At 31.2% G+C, this 25916-nt stretch overlaps 2 protein-coding genes across 2 annotated transcripts; both read left to right on the top strand.

Annotated features, from left to right (window-relative positions):
* Positions 1-5354: 5354 nt before the first annotated feature.
* On the top strand, positions 5355-6958 carry LOC107195082 (peroxiredoxin-5, mitochondrial). Its single transcript, XM_015584854.1, has 4 exons — positions 5355-5558; positions 5709-5843; positions 6454-6585; positions 6679-6958. Exons 1-4 carry the CDS (start codon positions 5457-5459, stop codon positions 6868-6870), a joined length of 561 nt encoding a protein of 186 aa, XP_015440340.1. The 5' UTR covers positions 5355-5456; the 3' UTR covers positions 6871-6958.
* A 5486-nt stretch (positions 6959-12444) lies between these two features.
* Positions 12445-22978, top strand: LOC107195079 (structural maintenance of chromosomes protein 1A). The gene is made up of 20 exons (XM_015584850.1): positions 12445-12596; positions 12678-12798; positions 14042-14141; positions 14234-14412; positions 15061-15199; positions 15681-16145; positions 16327-16755; positions 16825-17036; positions 17150-17318; positions 17402-17524; positions 17607-17738; positions 17822-17887; positions 17967-18124; positions 18802-18899; positions 19760-20064; positions 21163-21435; positions 21709-21888; positions 21968-22146; positions 22606-22783; positions 22876-22978. Exons 1-20 carry the CDS (start codon positions 12485-12487, stop codon positions 22942-22944), a joined length of 3687 nt encoding a protein of 1228 aa, XP_015440336.1. The 5' UTR covers positions 12445-12484; the 3' UTR covers positions 22945-22978.
* Positions 22979-25916: the final 2938 nt, after the last annotated feature.

The following is a 25916-nucleotide window of genomic DNA, read 5'->3' as shown; positions in this document are numbered from 1 at the left end:
TATTCAACCTAAGGCATCATTGTGATCCTGGGCAAGCCATTACATCGTAAGTAGGTATGTACACCAATTTGTCCAACTCCCTCCTACATGCATGTGTACATTATGAATATGATAACAATGAACATTTAGTTAAAGTGAACAACTTTTTACTTTCACAATTATCAGTTACAGGTTACAGCTGTGACACCGATAAAGAGAATAATAAATAAGATAAATAATAAAGTAACTATTTAACCCTAGCGCGCAGATGACGATAATAGCCTTTCAATTTTTAGTTTTGTACATTGTACACAATGGTTATAATTATCTACTTAATTGTCTGATAAAGGAAACAACAATAGTTTCTCTTCCAGAATGTGTATTTGTTTCAATAGTTCTCGTACAACATACACAACAGCTATCAATTGTTCTCATTGTTCTCAAACCTCACATTATAGCTTATGTCATAACAAAGTATAACAATCAATGGGATTTAATACTTATACACTCCATAGCCAGCATATTTGAACATTTTTTCTATTTATAAAAATAGGTATTTTACTGCTTTTATTATAGATGTGTTATGAAAGAAGAAACGAAAAATAAATGACGACAGTAGTACTTCGACAGTTATAGCCGTCATTACTTCGATAAAGAAACAAATAATTATCATAAACAAATAACAAGTATATTCTTCTATGTTTCGAAGAAATCTTTTTCAGAATAATCATTTAGATGCATTAAAAATATAAAAACTGTGATAGTTTTACAATTAATACTGTATCTTTATGTATGCCTGCAATACGATTAATGAATTCCTGTACATCGAAACACGTACATAGTTACTCACAGAAGTATGTATTCATTACAGAAGTAAGTACAACTGTAAAAATAATTAATCTTCTGTTTTAATAGTCTTTAAACTTTTTTTAACGTATTTTTGTTTCGTACAATTTAACAAAATATGTATGCAAAGGTACATTTAAAAAATTTCATTGTATATTTTCTTGAAATTAGAACCAATTCCTGTATTTCAAATATTCGAATGTGTAGTGTGAATCGCGCGATCAATTTCTGGCATTTCTTATTGGCACTCATCGAAACCTACATACCTGCATATCTATATAAAGCATATTAATCAAGATTTGCACCAATAGAACTTACAATTAATCTAATAATAATAATAGTAATAATAATAATAATAATTTATTTATTATTTGATATTATATACAGGGTATTTCACGTAACTTGACCACCTTAAATATATCGCTTATTTTGTATGATAGAAAAAATATCAGGGGAAAAAAATATTCTGTTCGAAGGCGCCAATACGGTTATGGGCCGAATTTTTTTTTCAAGGTCATTTTTTTCGAGATTTCAAGGTCATCGAATTTTTTTTAAATGGGACTACATATTTTCACTACAACACTCTTATAGCATATAAAAAAACAAATCCAACGAGGTGCAATATGTTGACCTTCACGTGACCTTTAGCGAAAAAATCATGAAATGTTTGTCAGTAAGCTCAGTACGCGTTCGGGGACGGTAAATGAAGGAATTTCAATTTCATTGGAACAGTTTTTAGTTAAATCTTTAGTATTGAGCTTACTGACAAACATTTCATGATTTTTTCGCCACCTCGTTGGATTTGTTTTTTTATATGCTATAAGAGTGTTGTAGTGAAAATATGTAGTCCCATTAAAAACAAATTCGATGACCTTGAAATCTCGAAAAAAATTACCTTGAGAAAAAAATTCGACCCATCACCGTATTGGCGCCTTCGAACAGAATATTTTTCTCCCCTGATATTTTTTCTATCATACAAAATAAGCGATATATTTAAGGTGGTCAAGTTACATGAAATACCCTGTATACATATACAGGGTGAGGCACTAACTATTGCCACCTAGAATAACTCCGAAAGTATGATAGTAGTAGAAAAGTTTTCGAAACAAAAGTTGCATGGGACAACGGGGGCTGTTGTATGACGTTAGTTTTTTGTTGCTAGGTGGAGTCGCTTCAGAGATTTAAAGGTCAACTTTGTTTTTGTAGATAGAATGCTATGTTTTGGTACTTATTTTCTGATAGCGGCTATCGAGACGAATCCAATGATGTGAAACATTAAGGTCTTTGAAGGTCAATGAAGGTCATTTAAGGCAAAAAGGTGAAATGAACTTACATTTACAGAAGGTGCTTTTGCCGGCTATTTTTCCGACCACTTAGCAACAAAAAACTAACGTCATGTAACAGCCTCCGTTGTCCCATGCAACTTTTGTTTCGAAAGCTTTTCTATTACTATCATACTTTCGGGGTTATTCTAGGTGGCAATAGTTAATGCCTCACCCTGTACATACATATAACTTCGTGATTGATGAAATACATAAAATATGTGACACACTTGATTCATACCTAGGCTGATAATTTTGTAAATACGATATACATACGCGATAAATTACTATATATGCATATTCATGTTTGTATTAAGATATTTGTGCTTCTTTCGCCGCATTTGTAGTAGAGAAATAATTCACAAGCAATTAGCAATAATACGTCGATTTCGATTAATTAACCGATAGAAGCTCCGTGAATTTATTAGAGAAATTGTAAGAGAGAACAATACCGTAGGGCTGCGCAAGGCACAGATGGGGCCAATATTGATAAAATACCGTGCGGAATATTTTGAAATCGGATATTTTAATTCGTAAATAGAGTATATTATTCCCATTGCAATGCATTGTTACGAGTGTGTTCGTAGGGTTCAGAAGAACCGCTTTTAATGACCCGGATACGGATGGTTCCACCTCGCAGTGTCGTATACAATTCCAGCCTCTGTATTTTTCGTAATCTCAAGGTAATTCTCCTCCCGATTCTTCGACCTCTTCCATCCACCCTTAAAAGTCCGTGTCATATTACCGTACCTTTGAGGTCTAGCGCCGATGCCTGCAGCTCACTTTTTTCAAATCGTCAAAGAGCGAAAGTAAAAAACGCTCCAGTAAATCAACCGAAATTATTAGCTTATAATTTTTCTGTTTGTAAATAAATTCAGTTTAATTGACTAAAAATTCAAAATGTTTAGATACAGTAAACGGGAAAGGATGGAAATTGTGGCTTTGTGTACGAATCGTACAAAATGATTTACTACAAATAATAGATACGTAAGGATGTTGAATCATATCTTTTGAAACTTGAAATTCCTTCAGTTTCCTTTGTAGTGACGGTTATCTAATGTTTTATCGGCATCTGCAATCACCATTTTTTTAGAAATTCCTCAAAAGATAGTCGGAAACTAAAATGCTTCTAAACGATTTTCTGTTGTGCAATTGAAAAAATCAGCACGATAGAAAATCGCATGTGCACGTTTAGCCCGACTTCTTAGTTTGACAAAGAAAATGCTACTCATTCCGGTATTATGATTCTTATTGCGTTCAATATTCACTGGCTCATATTATCTACAATAAACCTGTAAATTTTTAAAGAAAATGTCTTCAAAAAATATCGGATAGTTCTATAATAACGAAGATAAATTACACTGACCCACAACAAATTTTAATTTCTGGTCATATAACATATTACAAGTGACGCGTATGGAGTTGTTTGAATTGAATTCTAATACGTTTTCAATTCTTTTTTATCAAGTATGGTTTCTAAGTGCCACGAATGTCAAAATTTAAAATACTATACATTTACGTTGTTTTATAAATTGTTAGTTATTTCTTCTAATCGACATTTTTTCTAGAGCTACTGATATCTTTGTACCATACAAAAAACATCCGGATGAAATCATTCACTCTGCTCGTCTTTCACTGAACAACAATTTTTACGGAAGAGTCTATGCATACTAAGGTTTTATTCAGAAATTTTCGCTCCCAAAGAACTAAGAAATCCGAAATATTTTAAATTAAAAATTTTTAATACAGTTAATGAATTTGGTAATAAAAAATTATGGGTAATAGAAAAATTCTGATTGTAAATTTGAAAAATTAAACATATGTATAATGATCGCTGCTTATGTGATAACACTTTATTCTATAATGTTGCTTCTACATATAATCACTGACGAGGTATGTATAAGAATAGACCTTTCATCTTATGGGAGATGGTGGCCCACCTAAACTGTAGTACCGACTCCTTAAAAAGCCTATGGTTTTAACGACCTCTACATTTTGAGAACGGTGAATCTGCGGTAGGTAGTGACACTAAAATAGAAATGAGGTGACGTAATAACCGGAAAATACCTGACGCCGAATATTAACGTATCTTAACGATTTATATCTCAAAAAATTGCTCTCAATTTGCTCCTTCCGAATGTGAAATTGCTCCGACAACACCGTTTATAGTTAATGAGATATTCACAAATGAAAAAGCAAAAATTTGTTGTTTGTAAAATAGATATTACATACATGGTCTTTTTACACAAATCTTATGGTATCAAAAAATTGCTCCTGGTCTGTTTTATAATAATCAATAGTCAGATATCTCAATAACAACTTATTAATGAAGAGCAAACGAAATATTGTTGTTGTATAGAGGTTAGGTATTACATCATATTGTAGGCGCTCGTTTATTGCAGCCTCGAAGTGTAGAGGGCCAGAATTCCAGGAACTACAAGAACCGTGATTCAATCACTCGCGCCCCGCGACCTTCAGTTACGCGCGCACCTATATATAGGGTGGGTTGGATATACGCATTTTACGATCATCTTAATTATCTCCGTCATTTTTAAAGATATCAGAAAGGTTTATTCACAGAAGTTGTTTAGTATGGAAACGCTTATTATTTAGCAGCAATAATTTTTTCGTTGGTCAAGGACCTGAGTTTTCCATCGTAGTTGGTGACGAATATTAGTGTTTCTTAACAATTTATATCTTAAAAAATTGCTCCCGATTTTCTCTTTCCGAATCTGAAATTACTCCCATAGCACCGTTTATATTTAATGAGATATTGCAATATTTCTGGAATTCTGACCCTGTCAGCCACGAAGGCTGCAACAAACGAGCGCCTACCGTATGACGTAATATCCAACCTCTATGCAACAACAATATTTCGTTTGCTCCTCATTAATAAGTTGTTATTGAGATATCTGACTATTGATTATTATAAAACAGATCAGGAGGAATTTTTTGATACCATAAGATTTGTATAAAAAGACTTTGTAAAAATTTTTGCTTTTTCGTTTGCGAATATCTCATTAAATATAAACGGTGCGATGGGAGCAATTTTAGATTCCGAGGGAGTAAATTGGGAGCAATTTTTTAAGATATAAATTGTTGAGAAACATTAATATTCGGCGCCAACTATTTGTCGGTATGAAAAAGGACGATTACATTTATGTATATAGGACATAGAAAAGATTGCGCAACATTGACATTCATCAAGCCGGTTGGTGATCATCGACCAGAGACGAGTCAAATCTATAGTATTTCATTCCAACAAAAACAGTTGATTCATTGGTTCACACGTCGATAATCATACCATAGATGAACCTGCTTATAAATCGAGCCATTTTTCTTGGCGAGCGATCGTCATTTAGTTGTTTTGTGAAAGGATTTCGTACATCGTCCCAAAACATGGTTATCTCTGTGAGTTGGTTAGAAATAATTCGTTTGATTCTTAATTGATAGCAAAACAAATAATCACAGTGTATTATCATATTTATTACAGTTACGAAAATGTTATTATAGTCATTACTATGTATGTGTTTCAATAAATTACGCATTTGATTTACTCAGGTCGGTGACAAGCTCCCCGCCGTTGACCTTTTCGAAGATTCACCGGCAAATAAAGTGAATCTTGCAAAAATTGCATCTGGAAAGAAAATTGTTGTTTTTGCAGTACCAGGGGCTTTTACACCAGGATGTTCAAAGGTATATTGAATTTTCTGATGCATATTTCTTAATAATATCATCAGAAAGTAACTTCTAGTTTGCATTCAGTAGGAAAGCTGTAACTGTGACTAAATAACATTCGTTTAGATAAACATAAGTCTTTCACACATATATTCTAAATACTGTTAGTTAACTACTATATTAATTGAAAAGTATATTTTATAGTAATAATATTATAATTACTGTAAAAATTTTAATTCATATTATACCATATTAGATACCATTTACAAAAAAATGTGTAATGTAAATTCTCCAATTTTTACACTTTAATTTATTTTTGTTCTATATTTGTTAAAATTCTTTATACTTTTATACATTAGTTGTCAACAAAATTTTAGTTGCAATATCATTTTATTGTCAGAGGCGCAATAATATTAGTTGTTCTCTATGCATAAATGACATAATTGGCCTGCAGAAGGATATAAAATAATATGGTTACAAGTCAATGTAATACGTATAAATTAAAATCAAATATAACAAAATGTACAGAAATATCTTTTTTTTTTAAGTATATTATATTTTTCTAAATGAATTATATTCAAATAATGATTTATTTATAATAATATAACTAATCCGTATATTGTTTTAGACACACCTTCCAGGGTATATACAAAAAGCGGAAGCTTTAAGATCCAAAGGAATTGCAGAAATCTTTTGTATTGCTGTAAACGATCCATTTGTAATGGCTGCTTGGGGTAAAGAACATGGAGCAGAAGGGAAGGTATTAGAAATTCAGATGTATACATATACATAAAGTGCAAATAGAAGAAACTATTACTAATCGAAGTATGTTTTTTATACTTTTCCAAAATAGGTCCGTATGTTAGCAGATCCTACATGTCAGTTTACAGATGCATTAGAACTTTCTGTGGATTTGCCTGTATTGGGTGGAAAAAGAAGTAAACGATATTCAATGGTTCTTGAAAATGGTGTGGTTAAAGAATTGAACGTTGAACCGGATAACACAGGACTTTCTTGTTCTTTAGCTGATAAGATTAAACTTTAAACAGCATATTATTAAATGTCATGTAGTAGATTCACTGTGTTAATTTATTATATGCTGACACCTTAACTTATCAGTTTTGTTGTACCATTATCAGATATTTATCTAATATGTAAAAGAAATATTCTCTACTTAGTATGTACCTATAGTTTTCTTATTGTATTTCTTATAAACGTCAACCATTACACATCATACAATACTGAATATGAACATTGTTTTATACCTAACTAATAAGTATAAAGTAGGTATTTGTTATTATTACATTTCATTTGATAAGTTTTCTTTTTATGAACAGAAGAGACAAATGAACAAGAGAAATCAAATTTTCATAGAAGAAAGTAATAGCTTATGTTACATATTCGACTAACTATTAAATACTGTCTAAAACTAATAAAGATTATAAGGAAAATAAAATGTACAAATGATTACATTTCAATTTAATTTGTTCATTTGATATTGTTTTACATTATATTTACTTTTCTAAAATAAAAATTATACAGTGGTGTCATAAAAATATTGTTTATTCGTGTCAAAGATATAAGTAAGTATCTCGTCCAAGGAAAATCACGTGGTCTTAACAAACTTCGTATGGCAGTGAAATATTTGGTAAAAGGAGAAAACCTGTTCATTCTTCATCGAAAAAAAATATCTTTTCAATTTTACTTGATTATTATGATATTTACTAAAAGACAATGAAGTTTCATCAAATACTAAGCCACCAGAAGATGCAAAAATTTGGTATGATGTGTCATTGTAAAAACTGGTTATTCAAAAGGAAAATTTTATATTGGAAGTAGAGAGCTGTTAGAATTACTTAGATTCTCGAATATTCGAATACTCGGATACCCATAAAACTTATATTCAGATATTAGGATATTTGTTTGACTTATTATTAGATTCAAGTATTCGGATCCGGAGACGTGCTTCATTTATATTATTTGATTACTGCGTAAGTATAATAATGTTATTTAGTGAAAATTGTTTCAGATGAAAGTTGTTTTTACGTTTATGGTGGTCTATGGCGTCGAACAATCGCCATATTGTTGGTTGTATAGCGCGCTAATATTTAAATTCTGTAAAAGCAGCACCGACTAGGTATGGAATAGACCTATCATCCAATGCTTTTTTCTGTCCCACGTTCATAGGGTACGTAGCCCTGTTACCATTTTAGTGTCAATACCCGACGTTACCGATAAAGCATGAATTCTGAGTATTATTAGCACAAATGAAGTGTTATATATTCTATTCATATTACGTGTATCTATATGATTTCACGAGAATAAAAATATCCGATGCTTCAGGTTAAGGTTAAGGGATAAATATGACAGTCATGAAACATGAAACGGAAAAGTATATATTTTTTCACTTAACTTAACTACAAGACAATTTATTCTAAATGCATCGTTAATGGACATTTTACTAATGTTACTTTTTACATGTTCTTGTTTTATTCGTTTTTATATCTTGCTTTACATTTGTATATTTGTAACAGATAAATTCAGAATAGATGTAGTTTCATAAATAATTTATGAAATCTACCTTTTGGCTGGTGGCTTACAATTTCCCTTGCGGGAATGCCTTACCGTAATGAGCCATCTCGTAACCGCGGGATTCCGGGAATCGAGTGACGTTACGGCGTGCGAGCGAATCGCGGTATCGGTGCTCTCCTTCGGTGTTGACGCGTGCCGAAGAATTTCGGTGGTCTATTCCTTTTTAAATTTGATATTAGGTGTTCGCAATTTTAAATATGTTTATTAAATCTATTACATAATATACGTATATTATGTAATAAATTTAATAAACATGTTTAAAATTGCAAACAACTAACATAAAATTTATTATAACACAAATTTATCACACACGATCCCATACAGTAGCCGCCAGTCACTCACTGTCACGCTCAAAATTTTACATTATATAAAGATACACTATGTAATAAATATAATAAACAGATTTAAACTTTTAAACTAATATCAAATTTATTATAACATAAATTTATCATACACGATCCCACACAGTAGTCGTCAGTCACTCACTGTCATGCTCAAAATTTTACACAAAATACATACAACATGCAATAAATTTATAAAATATATTTAAAATTGCGAACATCTCATATTTAATTTATTATAAGACACATTCAAGTTTTCAAGCGGATCTTGATTAAAGTTTCTTAAATAGAGAAATTTGAAGCCTTCAGACTTGAAATTTCTCCACAAGTACTGTACGCCGCGGATCGTCCGTATCCAATTGTGCAGCTACACTGACCTTCATTTTTCGCATTTTATTGACATAAATATGCAAATCGGTCAGTTTATAACACATACGCGTTGCGATATCACCGGTGTCAATGTGATATAGCTGCATAATATCTGTCCAGGATCCCACTTGGTTTTGCCGCTTCCAGGTAAACCTGACCTTGTTTACTAGGAGATTATTTCTAATTCCTTTCAACAGGTGTGGTGGGTCAAAGAGTGGAATAACCACTCTTCCACCCACCTCGAAGCCTACATGTTTCTTCTGGGCACCTTTTCGCATGTATTCCGCGTCAGTTTGTTGAATCAACGCACTGGTTGCCGATACATTCGCTGCATGTTGGTCGCACACAGTTGCAACCACATTGAGCCCAATTTCCCGTAGACTGTCGACAATCAGTCTAATGTTCCACGCGATATGAGCATCCACATTGAGCCCAATTTCCCGTAGACTGTCGACAATCAGTCTAATGTTCCGCGCGATATGAGCAGACTTCATAGCTCCAGATGTAAAAAAATATGCTATGGGTTGTTTAAATTTCTTTTTAATTCCGCGGATCATAAAAACCATAGCATGATCAGCAAATTGTAGTACTTTGCCTTCTCCGCAGTCTACAAACCCGTCGATCGAATCTGTTCTCGAATTGTATGACAAAGATGGCTCTAATGCCATTTCGTCAAACAGAGTGCACATTCGATCGAGGGGGTTCCTCATTTTTAACACAGCGCATTTCAGGGTGTCGAGTATGCGCTTATTCAAGCCAGATTGAAAAGGAATGTGCTGCAGTGTTTTCAATAAGGTAACGCGAGAAGGTAAAGCAAAAACTTGCTGCAAAAGTCTATATCCTTTAGGACTTTGCTTTATTAACGACAACGCGAAAATTTTATCCTGGAGGGTGAATCTACGTCCTTTGGATTTTTTAGATTGCAAACGCAATTGACTAATCAAAAATGTTGCACACGTTTTATTTAATTTTGATTCTAAGAATATTTGGGATTCCGCAAATTTTGAAGCCTTAGAGATTCTACGTCTAATACTTTCATTTTTGAACTGTAAACGTTTCCTAACTCTATTTAAATTCGTGACAACTTTATACAATTTCAAAGCTTTGGATGTCAACGCAGCTGAACTGCGAACACCAAGGGATCTTAATAAATTAAGATTCCTTTTGCGACCTAAAACAGAAAAGTACATGTTACTACCTGACCTTAGTTTTAAACGAAATAGAAAATAATACTTATAGCTTTTGATTATTAAATTATTAGTATTGTTAACATAAACAAAATAGAACAATCAAAGAAAATAGAAAAATTAAAAAAATTAGAAAAATTAAAGAAAATAGAAACAAAGAAACATCAAAGAAAATAAAATGCAAACAAAGATTAGATTTCATTCATTAAAAGTTCATGCCCATATTATTCAGTGAATCAAGCTAACGACTTGACCGCGTCAAGAACCGTTATCCCTCCCCCGAATATTCACATCTTTTCAAAGATTACTCCAACCACCACACCTACTGTACATCCAAGAACGATCATAAGACCTGTCCACCCTCTCAACACAGCTCGGTCATACATGCTCTGATCGAGGTAATGTGTTCATGCTTCACGGGGCAACACAGAACGACCATTCCATTACGTGCAATACACGAAATGCAATGTACTTACGTCACATCTACCTGAAACCCAACATCTGATTCGCTCCCACCCGATTGAATTCTCCGCGGAATTTTAATGACAGATACCTCCGAAGCACTTGTTCGGACTGTATATTGTTCTAAATTGTAACAACATATTTGGAATGTGTGAAATATGTAATGTGAATTATATATGTAATTCATACCTGAGGTGTTAAAGCAGCTAACAGGGGTACCCGATGCCTGTAAGCGGCAAGCATCTTCATCAAATGACTGCTTGATATCTGAAAAATAAGTGAAATCGACTTTATAAGTATGTGCACGGATAAATTTCATGAAAATTGATTTATTCTATAATATAAAAAAACCTACCCAGTTCCTCAAATTGGGTTTCTGCAGTCATTGATGACCCTGGATGTAAGTCAGAAACATCAAATGACTGCTTCATACCTAAAAAATAAGTGAAATCGGCTTTATAAGTATGTGCACAGATAAATTTCATGAAAATTGATTTATTCTATAATATAAAAAAGCTTACCCAGTTCCTCAAACTGGCTTTCCACAGTCATAGATGTGCCATCTTCTGGTTGCATCATTTCATCTAAAAAATAAGTAACATTGAAGGGAAAAATACATTTGCATGTAAATTATATAAAAATAAAACATAATACTAATCCTTAGCCTTTAAAATGAAGTCGTCCTTTATTGTGGAAAAAATACATACCTGTGTCCATCCATTTTCCTTGCAGTCCTGGCAAAGACAATGTGGGGACACTGTCATACTTCAGGTCTGTTTTATTGTGATGACTAGCGTACAGTGATTCCGGTGTGAAATGTAATTCACACACACGGTAGTCATGTCGTCTAGATGGATGGACGTCGATTAAATCCAGCCTACATATGGCCAAACACCATTTTATTCGTCTCTGAAACATAATTAATTTTTACAATTTAACAAATTTTTTAAAATCCTTTGATATGTTCGTATATCATTAAAGGCTACAATATATCCAAGTTTCAACAAAATCCGAAATATTACCCAAAAAGTGCTAGACTTCACGTAGAACGACCCTTCGTTATTATTGGGAGAAAATTTGTAATATGAATCAAATTACAAAAACTGGTTTTAAGTATAATCTTACCTCTTTCTCCTTCGGTAAAACATAGGTTTTAACTCTGCTCTTCGCGCTTCTGCAATCAGGAACACAATAACGCACCATTTCTGCAAATTTGTAGTCCTCCTGCAACCACCTGCAACAGAAAACAAAATTTAAATGGCCATCGGTTTAAACTTCCTCCAGCGCCAAAACGTGTTTTATCCGCCGACTACATGGCACAACATAGAAGTACATGTGTCGAAAAATGCGACTTTAGCACCATTGGTGATAAGGGCCGGTAGCTTATGACTGACCATATACCTTAAGTCTTGAAATAACGTTAAAACAGTTGTGAACACCTAATTCTTCGATCTGCCCACTGTGCGTAGGGCCGTAGGCTGTAGGAGAATCCCCCACCAACAGCCGCATTAGAAAGAGAAGTAGCTGCTCCAGTTGGTGCCCTCTCTCTCGTATGTCAACTTCAGCCCTACCATAAGACCGCGCAGTCTATTATATATGTCTATGGTTGATGTATAGAGCTTGTTTGGCTTGTTTGCGTTGAAAACTTTATGGCGGCAATTACGCCACTTTGTTGTTACGTGTAAACTATTGTTTATTAACGTGAAAAATGCCGGCGTTTTTAAAGCATATCGAAGTAGAAAATTTTAAGTCCTACAAAGGGAAACTTATTATAGGTCCTTTGAAATCATTTACTGCTGTTGTTGGACCAAATGGTTCTGGTAGGTTATGTTTTTATTAGTAGTAACGGCAGTTTTTAGTTCTGAGTTCATTATATATTACATATAATCTTTATAAAATAGGAAAGTCCAATTTTATGGATGCAATCAGTTTTGTTATGGGAGAAAAAACAAGCAGTTTGCGTGTGAAACGCTTTAGTGAGCTGATTCATGGAGCATCAATAGGAATGCCAGTTTCCCGCAGGTATTTCTAGTTGTTTGCAGTCAAATATCGATAAGCCTAAAACTGAAACAAATTGACTTTATATTATCGACTTATATTATCGTACAATCATTGCTATCTACTATATAGTATATTATTTACTAATATTATATGCTGACAAGGTTTTAGGTGTTCCATGCTTCTAAATTTGTATTTACTTAATAATGCAATGTGTAGAAATACTAGGCACAAGTCAATAATAAAAATATGTAATATTCCATTAATCTTTGTGTCAAAATGATAACATTGAAGTTGCAATCTGAAAATCTTACCATATAACGGAAGCAATGTACAAAATATTAAATTAAGTACTAAAGCAGACATTAGATGAGCTTGTATTTTAAGTTGCTTAATGAAACAATATATTTTGGGTATTCTTTCTTAGCTAATATAATACTGATTCAAAACTTATTGATTCCTATTTTCTATTTCCCTATAGTTTCTGAAAAAACAGTTTTGTTTTGTCCATCTTTTTTGTGTCCCTAAATAATGTTGGTCTTTGGCTGAAACTAATTGTACATCTACAATGATTAGACTATATTTGAGCTACCATTATTTATTTCATTTCAGCTTCTCTACCACTATTGTAAATATTTTAAATTTTAATGCATGTTGAACACACTTATATGATGATGATGATAATAATAATAATAATAATAATAATAATAATAATAATAAACAAAGTTACATAACTGTAATAAAATAATTACTAGTTTTCAAAATGTATGCTTTAAAAGTATAGATCGTTAGATCATACATAAGTGGATAAAAGAATATAATACAAGGTTGATGTAAAATACTTATTATTTTAATGTAAATTTTTTTTAAGTAGTTATTTAGTTTCAATTGACAATTTCTTTTCAATAATCTTTTATTCTGACAGTTCTGGAATGCAAAAAGATTAACAGGAAAGCGTAATGGATATCTAAAATGATATACAATTAATGACTTCTAAGAATTTGATACTTTAAAACGAGTGGAGAAAGAGTGAATTATATGTAGGAAAATGTAAATATATGTCAGGTGTCAATTAAAAAGTTTTACTTTCTGTTATGTAATTTTATTTTCAAGTGTATTTAACATATACATACAAACAAATTTTACAGCAATCTAAAAGTAATAGTTACAAACATAAATATATAAATAATTAATATAATATGATTTCAAGAAAAGTATGTAACCATAAAATTAAGATATATTTTAATAGAATTTTTTAAAATTACAGTGCTTCTGTAACTGCTGTATTTGAACTAGAAGATGGCAGTGAGAAAAGTTTTATGCGTTCTGTGCAAGGGTCTTCCTCAGAGCACAGAATAAACAATAATGTTGGTATAATTTTGTTTAACAATAAAAAAACATTATTGTATGACTATTTCAAGAAAGATCTTGTTACACAGTTTTTATATTCATTATATAGGTTGTCACAAGTCAAGTATATTTGAATGAGTTAGAACAGCTTGGTATTAATGTCAAAGCAAAAAATTTTCTTGTATTCCAAGGAGCTGTTGAATCGATAGCTATGAAGAATCCAAAGGAACGAACAGCACTTTTTGAAGAAATCAGTAATTCAGGAGCATTAAAGGCAGAATATGAAAGGTAATTTCTGTAGATAAATGGAACGATAATAACAGAGAATAAGATATTTTCTTTCTGGCATGAAAACAGTTTATTGTATTTTAAAATTTTGTTAAAGTAATTGTTTGTATCTTCATTTTAATCTTATGGAAAAAGTTATTTATTTGTCACCATTCAGTATTTTCTGTAAGGAATCTGATCAAATTATGAAATCATTAAAAATTAATTATACGTATCAAAGAAAGAATGTGTTTACCGTCAGTATTTCCCATAAATTTTGGTCATTAATAATTCTAAATAAATTTTTTGTATGAAGTACAGAATTTGGATTCACAACTTTAGATTTATGAATGCATTATACAAACATTTTGAATGTTACTTACAGATAAAAAAAGCAAAGCATGTAGAATTTAAATATTTCTCGATTCAAAATCGTTCTAGTATTCGCAAATATCATGTGTATTGTCTGCTGCATGTGATTTTGTTTAAAGAAAGAGGGAACAATTTTAAGAAAGTGTTTTCATGGAATAAGAACATTAGAAAATGGTAAAACGAGTAAAATAAGATAACAATATGCTATCTAAAGGGTAGATTTAAATGTAATGTGTATTCCAATGAAACTAAATTAATAATATATGACACCACATTTTGAAATATCAATTATTACAGATTAAGGACAGAAATGTTAAAAGCAGAAGAAGAAACACAGTTTTCGTATCAGAAGAAAAAGGGAATTGCTGCAGAACGGAAAGAAGCAAAACTGGAAAAAGAAGAAGCAGAAAAGTATCAACGTTTGAAGGAAGAATATGTACATACTTAATTTGTTTATTTTCGTTATATTGCCTAATTCTTTTTTTACACGATTTTGATTTAACTCTGGCTAGAAAAAAACTTAATTATATTTTTGTATGATTTGTTTTGATTTAACACAGTCTTATAAATTTGCCGTTTTAAAAGTCTGCATTTACTTTTAATTCTAAGGAAAAATATTTATACTTGTTCTTCTAGAAAAATGCTCTTAATTAAAAAAAATCTTAATCATTTTATCATATCGTTTTTACTGGTTTTTGTGGTCTTGAGGGACAATGCTCCATTTCTTCATATGCATGGTATCTTTTTTTATACAGATTTTTCGGGAACGTATCTATCGTGTAAAAACAGAGTTAAGTGTATTTAATTTGTAGTACCAATCAGTTTCTAAAAAAAACTAAAGAGTTATGTGCCTAAAAACATTTTGTGCATAAGTAAACTGTAATATTTTCTTAATTACATTATCTTTCCTATTGTAGGTAGAAAAGCAAGTTGAGTTACAATTGTTTCGTTTGTTTCATAATGAAAAAAGCACAGAAAGTTACGAAGTTTCACAGAAAAAGAAGCAACATGAGATAGAAAAAATTGAGAAGAAAAAGGAGAAAGCAGAAGAATTATTAAAAGAAAAAAAGAAGGAAGCTGGAAAATTAGGAAGAGATCTTGCTAAAATTGAGCAAGATATTAGAGAAGTAGAAGTAGAAATTACAAAGAAAAGACCCACATTTATTAAAGCTAAAGAGCGCGTGGCACATATGCAGAAGAAAGTAGAGTCAGCACGGAAATCTTTAGCTCAAGCACGTATTGCAGATGAAGCACATAAGAAAGATATTAATGAACTTCAAGAGGAATTACGTCAAGTAGAAGAAGCTAAAGCTGCCTACGAAGCAAGCATTGCTGGACAATCACAGTTACAGGGACGAGACGTGCAACTGGAAGATGAACAGGTATATCTTTAAATAAAATTCATCCAGTAGATTTAATGATAGTTTTTGAAATAATATTAATGTTGTACATGAGATTTATTGTAATAGTTCTAGAGAGTATTTATTGTAATAGTTCTGATAAAGTAAATTTTTAAATACGTGAAAGTATTGTTTGTAGTAATTACTGTAACGTTAATTTAAGGTTAAGGAGTACAATCGTTTGAAAGAAGAAGCAGGCAAACAATCTGCAAGATATTTGCAACTTCTTGATTCCATTAATCGAGAACAGAAGTCAGATCAAGATAGACTTGACAATGAAGGTCGAAAGAAAACAGAAATAGAAAATAAGCAGAAACAAAAAGGTCATATGCGCGACGAAGCCCTAAAAAGAGTAGAAAAACTGGAGGAACATATCAAAACATCCGAAGCTGCGTTGGAGGATCAGAAAAAATTGCGAGCTGATTTGCAATCAGATGTCGGTACCTCAAAAGATAAAATACAGAATATTCAACGAGAATTAGAAAACATCTCTGAACAATTAGGTGATGCGAAAGTTGATAAACATGAAGTATCAAGAACTAAAAAGAAAACTGAAATTGTAGAAAACTTTAAACGCCTTTTTCCTGGAGTGGTAAGTAAATCATTGCATTGGCTTTATCCTTGTCAATGTATAATTGGAATTATTATTGTAACTTTTCAGTATGATCGCATGTATAACATGTGTGAACCTATTCATAAGAGGTATAATGTTGCAATTACAAAAGTTCTCGGAAAATATATGGAAGCAATTGTTGTTGATACTGAGAAAACAGCTAGACAGTGTATTCAGTATCTCAAAGAACAGTATCTTGAACCAGAAACGTTTCTTCCTCTCGATTACATTCAAGCAAAACCATTGAAAGAAAGACTAAGGTATGCATATAACATTGCAGTGATTAATTTTGTACTTTAAAAATGTAACATACTTTAGCATAGTTAGTCATTGTTACACTTCAAAATATGTATTTACATTGTACTGTTTTTAGAAACATTCAAGAACCCAGAAACGTAAAATTGTTGTATGATGTGTTACATTTTTCTCCGAAGGATATTGACAGAGCAGTATTGTTTGCAACAAATAATGCTCTCGTATGTGAAACACCTGAAGATGCGAATAAAGTAGCTTATGAAATGGATAAGAAAGCAAGATATGATGTATGAATATTAATTACATATCTTTTTTAACCATAATCGTAATTAGATATGTATACATATATGTTGTATGTCTGTAATTGCAGTGTGTTGCATTAGATGGGACATTCTATCAAAAGGCTGGAATTATATCTGGTGGTAGTTTGGACCTTGCAAAGAAAGCAAAACGGTGGGATGAAAAACAAATGTCTCAACTTAAAGCCCAGAAAGTATGGCATTTTTGTTTGATATGTATATGTACTTTCATTTTGACATAAAACTATAACGCAATGTATTCCAAATATTTCATAGGAAAAATTAACAGAAGAATTACGTGAATCTTTGAAGAAATCACGAAAGGAATCTGAATTGAATACAGTTGAATCTCAAATACGTGGATTAGAAACACGGTTAAAATATAATAAAAGTGACTTGGCTGCCACTGTAAGTAACGTAATATATAATATGACAATTGTACTTCAGTTTGTTTTAGCAAGTAATTACATATTATATTGTATTTATTATAGCAAAAGCAAATTTCAGAACTTGAGACAGAATTAGAGGGTCTTCAAAATGAATTAAATATGTTTGGTGTAAGTATAGATACATTTTTGTCTACATATTGACAATCACCAAGGACTGTAATCGCATTTATAAAACTTGTATATATAGCCAGCAATAACTGCAATTGAAAAAACTATGGCTGAGAGAGATCAAGAAATACAAAATATTAAAGAAAAAATGAATAATGTTGAGGATGATGTGTTTGCCAGTTTTTGTGAACAAATAGGTGTATCTAACATTCGTCAGTATGAAGAAAGAGAATTACGGTATGTAATGTTAATTTCAATTTTACAGAATTCCTTTATACATTGTATAGTATTATAATGTACATTTGGTAAAAAGAATACAGTGATGTAGCAATGTTCTTACGTTTTTAGTTTATACCTAAGTATATTTTCTTAGGTATGGGCATGAAGCAAAATAAAAGTGTAAGAGCAAAATATAAGAACAAATTTTTACAGTGATATAGGTACACAGATATCCATATAAGTTGGAAGTAGTTGGTGCGAAAACAAGTGAGAACAGTAACAACACATCAAATTTTTGGCTAATATATTGTTCGACAGTTATTGAAAACGCAAGGTTCACATTAAGAAACAAGTCGAGAAATATTTCTTTAAAATATGGCTATACATATAATACAACTTTTTTACCGTTATATCGACTTGATCTTTCTTTTTACATTGTACCTGTACAATCCAATATGCTATTATTTTTATTTTTGCTTTAACGTAGTATTCAGTGATCGTAATGAGATACTTTTCATTATTTACAATATCCTATAAAAATTATAGAGAATTTAGGTTGGAGTATTGTTTGACAAGTCACTTGAGTAGTTTTGGAACATATCAATATCTTTGTTTCTTCAAATATGCACAATCCTTTATATAATATATTATAACATTTTCTAGAAAAGTTTTATTGTTATAATATAAAATTTTAGGTCGCAACAGGAAAGAGCAAAAAAGAGAATGGAATTTGAAAATCAGTGTAATCGTATTCACAATCAATTAGATTTTGAAAGACAACGTGACACAGAGAGTAAGTACAATTCTTTTTTCTAAAGTTTAATAATTCTACTAACATAGAATAAGATAATAGCTATGACATCTTTTAACCCTTTTGGTGCCAAATACTTTTGAGAATAATTTTTTTCTACTTATGATGCACTCAATCTAGCGCTGAATACTTTAAGTTAGCGTAAAGGAAGCTCTTTAATTTTAAATCGAACTCGCAAGTTCGATACTTTGTAATGCTACAGATTTAGAACAAAAAAGCCTTCAGTGGGGTAATAGAACTATAGAGTTCACATACATATGTTATATTTACAGACTCATTACACACATATTTTTAAATTATATTAATTTTAAAATTCAATTTATTTCAATATGGAAATATGTTAAGGAAACTTAATGATATTAAATGTTCCATATGTTATGGACCTAAAAAAGGTCTTTGAAAATGTATTTTCAGATTCACTACTATCACCACTATCGCTCTATATATTTAGATTGAATTGTTTTCGTCCTCACTGTCATTTCTTACATATATGTATAACTATTAAATCCAAATGGTTTTTATGGATTTTTAAGGCTTTGTAAATCACCGAAGTATCCTCGAAAGTAGATCATGGGCAACTGTTTGAAAGTTACAAGAAGAAGTGCCCATAGCACCGAAAGGGTTAATCCCTTACAAGTATCATAGTAGAAGGAAAATATGCATAATGGAATTATTCTAAATGGCGCATTTACATAATTAAAAATTCACTTTCGTTTTTTAAAACGAGATATTATATTTTTACATTTATCTTTTGAGGCGTTTAAATAGTTTTTCATTTTTGAATAATAGTTAAATAAATCTTAGTATATTCATTAAAATCTCCTTCATATATTCTGTATTAGGTAATGTTTTACGTTGGGAACGGGCAGTTCAAGATGCAGAAGATAAACTTGAATCTGCACGACAAACTGAATCCAATCAGAAAGCAGAAATAGATCATGACGAGACTCAAATGGAACAATTAAAATCAGCACGAAATGCAAAGAAAATGGAAGTTGATCAAAAGGATGATGAAATAGGCAAAGCCAGGCGTGAGGTTGGAACAATTGCGAAAGATATACAAGCTGGTCAAAAACAATTGAATGGTATTGAAACGAAAATTGAGCAGAAGAAAGCTGAACGTCATGCTATACTAATGCAATGTAAGGTATGTCACGAAATGAAATAAAGGTATAATTTTAGTTTCCTATAGTCGTACCGCTCGGGACTGTCAACATGATTATAAAATCTAGCGAAGAAAAATCTGTGACAGTTTTATTGTGTCTTGCCGATTGCGAGAAAGAGTAATAGTGACATTTGAGGGAGAAGGAACAAAAACGAGCGACGTTTAAGATATGTAGGAACTTAACTATTACATTACGTGAGCTCACATGAACATACAAAATGTCCAGACTAAGAAAATTATTGACGAGAGGCATTAATCGTTATGTAAGATCGTATGTTATCAATGTTATTATAGTTTTCATTAGAGAGTGATTTTCACGTTTCGAGATTCTGGGATGAGTGTCAGACTTACTGTTACTCGTAATTCTTTTGTCAGAAGACACTATTATCTTTATTAATTCATGGCGACATCCTTCATGAGCTTAATACCTTCTCTTCAAATTCAGATAAATTGTTTGAATGATTAGTAGTACATATTTTTTTTGAACTAATAATTTATTGAAACAAATATGAAATCTCTTTAAATTTAAGTGACGTGCGCAACAATGATATGTTTTGTGAATTCATACATGTATGTTATTAGGTAGTTAATACTCGTGAAAGCAGGTATAAGCATGGTATCACGTGTTTAAGGGAGACATGAGTCCATTTAAGCTCACGCGTCACGATAATAATGTGTTTGATTGATCATACCTTTATGTGTCTGGTTATACAAACATGTATAACATCTAATTCATTTATCACTATATGTATTTCTCTCTCATAATCGCTTATAAGTTGTTATAATCTATATCAGAGACCGTCTGTTGTTATGTATCCCTATGATATATGATAGTGCGGATGGTGTTTCAGTTACAAGGAGATTAATAAAACGCCATTGTGAGGAGGGAATGTTGTAATTAGATTTGTACAGTTAAAAGTTGTTTTTATACATATATGTTCGCTTTGTTGTTGCGTAAACAGTTTGGTGAATGTGTTCATTAACGGGTTGCCAGTCACTCGGTTATCAGAACATGAATATTAAATGACCTAACCCAGACAATACATATAAAGATGATAAAATAGTAATAATAATACTTAGATGGAGGATGTCGCAATTCCAATGCTTCACGGAAATATGGAAGATATTGCTAACGAAACAAGCACAAATACCTCAGAAATGAATACTGATACGTCTGTAAGTACTCAGCAACAATATGAGCGTGAGAAACGAATTACAATAGATTATGCCCTTCTTCCTGAAAATTTAAAAGATGTAGACGAAGACGATATTAAAAAAACTACTGACAAGTTAACAAAAACGATTAACGATTTACAAAGTACTATTCAACGGATTCAAGCTCCTAATATGAAGGTAAGGAATAATTTCATATATGATATATCCTGTATTGTAAACAGGAAAATACATTTCTCATATATTTATAAGTGTGCATAGATTAGTAATTAATATATATCAAACATGAAAATAAATAAAACCACATTAAACATAAAATAAAATAAGAATGAGGTACTAGGTAATAATAATCTAGCTACTAATGTAATATTTATAACAATCAATAGCTTAATGTGTAACCTAACTATAGGAAGAGACATGTTTTTAATGTTGAAGTATTTATGACGTTTTTAGGCGATACAGAAATTGTATCTCGCTAAAGAGAAATTACAAGAGACTAATGAAGAATTCGAACAGTCTAGGAAAAAGGCAAAAAAAGCAAAAACGCAATTCGAGAAAATAAAAAAAGAGAGGCACGATAGATTCATGACTTGCTTTGAGCATGTGGCTAATGAAATCGATCCAATTTACAAGGTTACATTGTATAAACAGTTCTTATACATAATTCTTATATCTACGTGTAAATAATACATTAAAATTGTTATTATTTTAGAGTTTAGCAAAAAATCAATCTGCCCAAGCATTTCTTGGTCCAGAAAATCCAGAGGAACCATATTTGGATGGTATTAATTATAACTGTGTTGCGCCAGGAAAACGATTTCAACCAATGTCTAATTTATCTGGAGGAGAAAAAACGGTTGCTGCGTTGGCTCTATTGTTTGCAATTCATAGGTAACTCTATGATACGCAGTTATCAATTTTTCAGATTATATTAGCTACTCGGTTAAATAATTTACACGTAAATTTGAACGCTTTTATTTAAGTTTAACTGAATAAATTGAATATATTTTTAACGAACATTATTATATACAGGGTGTCCTGTAACTGGTGGCATGAGATATTATGCTTGCTTCACTATACCTCAAAAATAAAACTCAATTATCTCAGAACCGGAACCTTTTACAAAAAATATTTACTGTATATTTTCATTTTATTTTTGACGTAGAATCACTACCTTTCCGGTTGTAGCATCAGTTACGGGACACCTTGCATAAATATATATGATATTATCGTATATACTCGATGTTCACATTCAACGATTCATTTTCCAAGCCGCATGTGTACGGCGTCTATAGCAAGAGTGTGAGATATATTTCGGCATTATATTAACGTTATAAACTATCATTACAGTTTTCAACCTGCACCATTCTTTGTATTGGATGAAATCGATGCTGCATTGGATAATACTAATATAGGAAAAGTTGCAAGTTATATACGTGATAAGACAACCTCTTTACAGACTATTGTTATATCTTTGAAGGAAGAATTTTATTCTCATGCTGATGCGTTAATTGGTATTTGCCCTGATGTAAGCTTATGACTATATATTTCATAAACATATTTTTACATGTAGAAGCATACAATGCTTATCAAACTAACTGCTCTTTTTTAAAATTTCAGGTTGGCGAATGTTTGGAAAGTAAAGTATTGACTCTTGATTTATCAGTATATCCCATGCACATAAATTAATGAACATATTATAGATTTAATATTTATATTATTTCAATTATAATTATTACAATTACTTATTCTTTCGTACTGTAATTTCAATTTACTCAAAAAGACAATAGGTGTTACGGGTAATATCAAAAAAATAATATCCAGCCTCATTGCATCGCTTTTGAAATTTAAATCCACAAATTAATGATCAAATAAGATAAATATTAAGTGATATTTGAGCTCTTAAAGTGTTTTATTGACTTTGTATTTGATTTATTTAAGCCTGCTGTCTTGTTTTTAACAATTATTTTTATTATTCGAATCCAGTTTACAATGAAAATTGCCTTTAGCATTGTGAAAAAACTGTAGTTCCATAATAAATTATTAATATAAACGTAAAATTAAATAAAAGTATTTTGTCTATTTTTAAGAATATGAAATATAAAATTATAATTGTTGCACTATATAATCGTGCACTTCTTGTTCATGAATTTTATAATAATATTTCACTATGTATTGATTTTTCCTTCACTATTTTTTATTAAATATGCAAACAATGTCACATTAGGAATAAGGAATTAGTTAACTTTGTACCCGTATGAATGCGATGAAAAAGAATCAATAATTCTTAGAATATCAATTTTATTAATTTTTAATACAAAAAGGTAGTTATTTAGTTTGTTTTAAATTTTGAATTAAATTGAATTGTCATATAAATGCATTATCAAACTTAGAAAAGTATATTATAATTTGCGATTTTTATAATACACAATAGCAAAGACAAGATACAAATGTATACAGGCTGTTTCATTTAACTGAAAACGGTGGAATATCTCACGAAGGATTAAAGTTATCAAAAAAATGTTCGTACCAAAGTTGTTTGGTACAAAGGGGGACATTACGTGGTATAAATAATTTGTCTGTAAGTGTAGTAGTGGCGGAGATATCAAAGTCAAGTTAATTTTTTTAAATGGAACCCTGTATTTTTTTATTTATATTATGATAGTGTTTGTTGAAACGAATATAATGAACTGCCACATGATATCAGTCCCTGTAGTAGGAAGTGATAAATTAGTAAGATTTTAAGATGATTTACGAAACAGGATTATAGTCGCATGCGAAAGAATAACAGACAAGATGTTGAAAAGTGTCGAAAGAGAATTTTTAAACAGAATAGAAACGTGTATCTGTAACGACGGTGCGCATGTTGAAGGATAAATGATGTAAAAAATTATTAATTAATTCTTGATACTACAAGTTAGATAGTGGTAAGTGAAATTTAAAATCCATTATTTATGCTTAATTCCTCATATTTGCTATATTTATAATATTGGTATTGTTTCCATACCAGGAATATTTGATTAAAGACGGAACAATCGGTCTGGTACGAGTAGATGGCACAGTGACATACATAGAGTTCAGCTGACCGACGACACACGATCCGTGTTGATCTGACTACTTTGTATTTAATTTATGATATTTTACAACTCGGAATGATATGTGGCAGTTCGTTGTATTCGTCTCAACAAACACTATCATAATATGACTAAAAAAATACAGGGTTTCATTTAAAAAAAGTAACTTGACTTTGATATCTCCCCCACTACTACACTTATAGAAAAATTATTTATACCACGTAATGTCCCCCTTTGTACCAAACAACTTTTGTAGGAACATTTTTTTGATAACTTTAATCCTTCGTGAGATATTCCACCGTTTTCAGTTAAACGAAACACCCTGTAGAATAGACCCATAATGATTTTCTGCTGCCCTCTACGTTATGAGAACGGTGCATTCGGGAATTATATTCAATTCCAAAAATCTTCGTAAAAAAAAAAACACCCGGCGTTACTCGCCACTTTGCATAGAGAGAATTGATGCTCTCTTTCTGAAAAAAATAAAATAATATTTAGTTAACAATCGCCATAAATACTCACACACAATCATTGATTAATAATTTGCAATAAAATAACATTTATTCCACGTGAAAGTTCATGAAACAAATCATATCTTACAAATTTCTGTATACCTCGATTTCTATTTGTTATAATGAATAACAATTTGCCTTGAAAAATAGCTGATGGAGCATTCAACAACATACCCTAAAGATGTGATTGTTATAAATATTACATTACCGAAAAGATTTAATATATTGAGATAAAATCTCACGTGAATTGAGTAAACCAAAAATTCTGTTCCTAAAACTGTAACAGTCGTTGTCAAGGACAATAACAACCAGACGTCCATCAAAAAATCCTACTCTGTTACAAATTTCTACGAATTTCTTGCATATAATTCTACTGAGGCACGTACAAATTAAATAATGTTTAGTCAACAATTGCCATAAACATTAAGATATAATCGTTGTTTAATAATTTGCAATAAAATAAAATTTATTCCACGTGAAAGTGAATAAAACGATCCATATCTTGCAAGTTTCTGTATATCTCGATTTCTATATGTTATAATTATTAACAATTCGCATTGTAAAATGGATGATACAATGTTGAACATCTCCCACCGATTGTCAAGGACAAGATCAACCAAACATCGATCGAAGAATTCCTACTGCTTTACAAATTTTTATGTATTTTTCGCATAAAACTCGACCAAAGCACAGTTAAATGAAATAATATTTAGCTAACAGTTGCCATAAACATTAAGCTATACTCGTTGTTTAATAATTTGCAATAAAATAAAATTTATTTCACGTGAAAGTTCATAAAATGATCCATATCTTACAAGTTTCTGTACATTTCGATTTATATTTGTTATAAACAATAACAATTTGCATCATAAGACAGCTGGCAAAATGTTTAACAATATCCCCTAGTACCTTCTTAGAAATAATAAATTAATCGAGAAATAATTTTTGGCGCACTCGAATTTCCAGTAAACTCAATTCTCGTGGACCTGTCCGCGCACCTCGCGAACTCGGATCTTCTACGGACCTCTTCGAGGCACTCCCTCGTCTTCTTCTCCAATTGCTGACCATTGGTGGT

This window comes from Dufourea novaeangliae, unplaced genomic scaffold (assembly GCF_001272555.1).
Source record: "Dufourea novaeangliae isolate 0120121106 unplaced genomic scaffold, ASM127255v1 scaffold50, whole genome shotgun sequence".
Classification (NCBI taxonomy): domain Eukaryota; kingdom Metazoa; phylum Arthropoda; class Insecta; order Hymenoptera; family Halictidae; genus Dufourea; species Dufourea novaeangliae.
The sequence above is the reverse complement of the archived record's forward strand: the minus strand, read 5'-3'. Positions and strand labels throughout refer to the sequence as shown.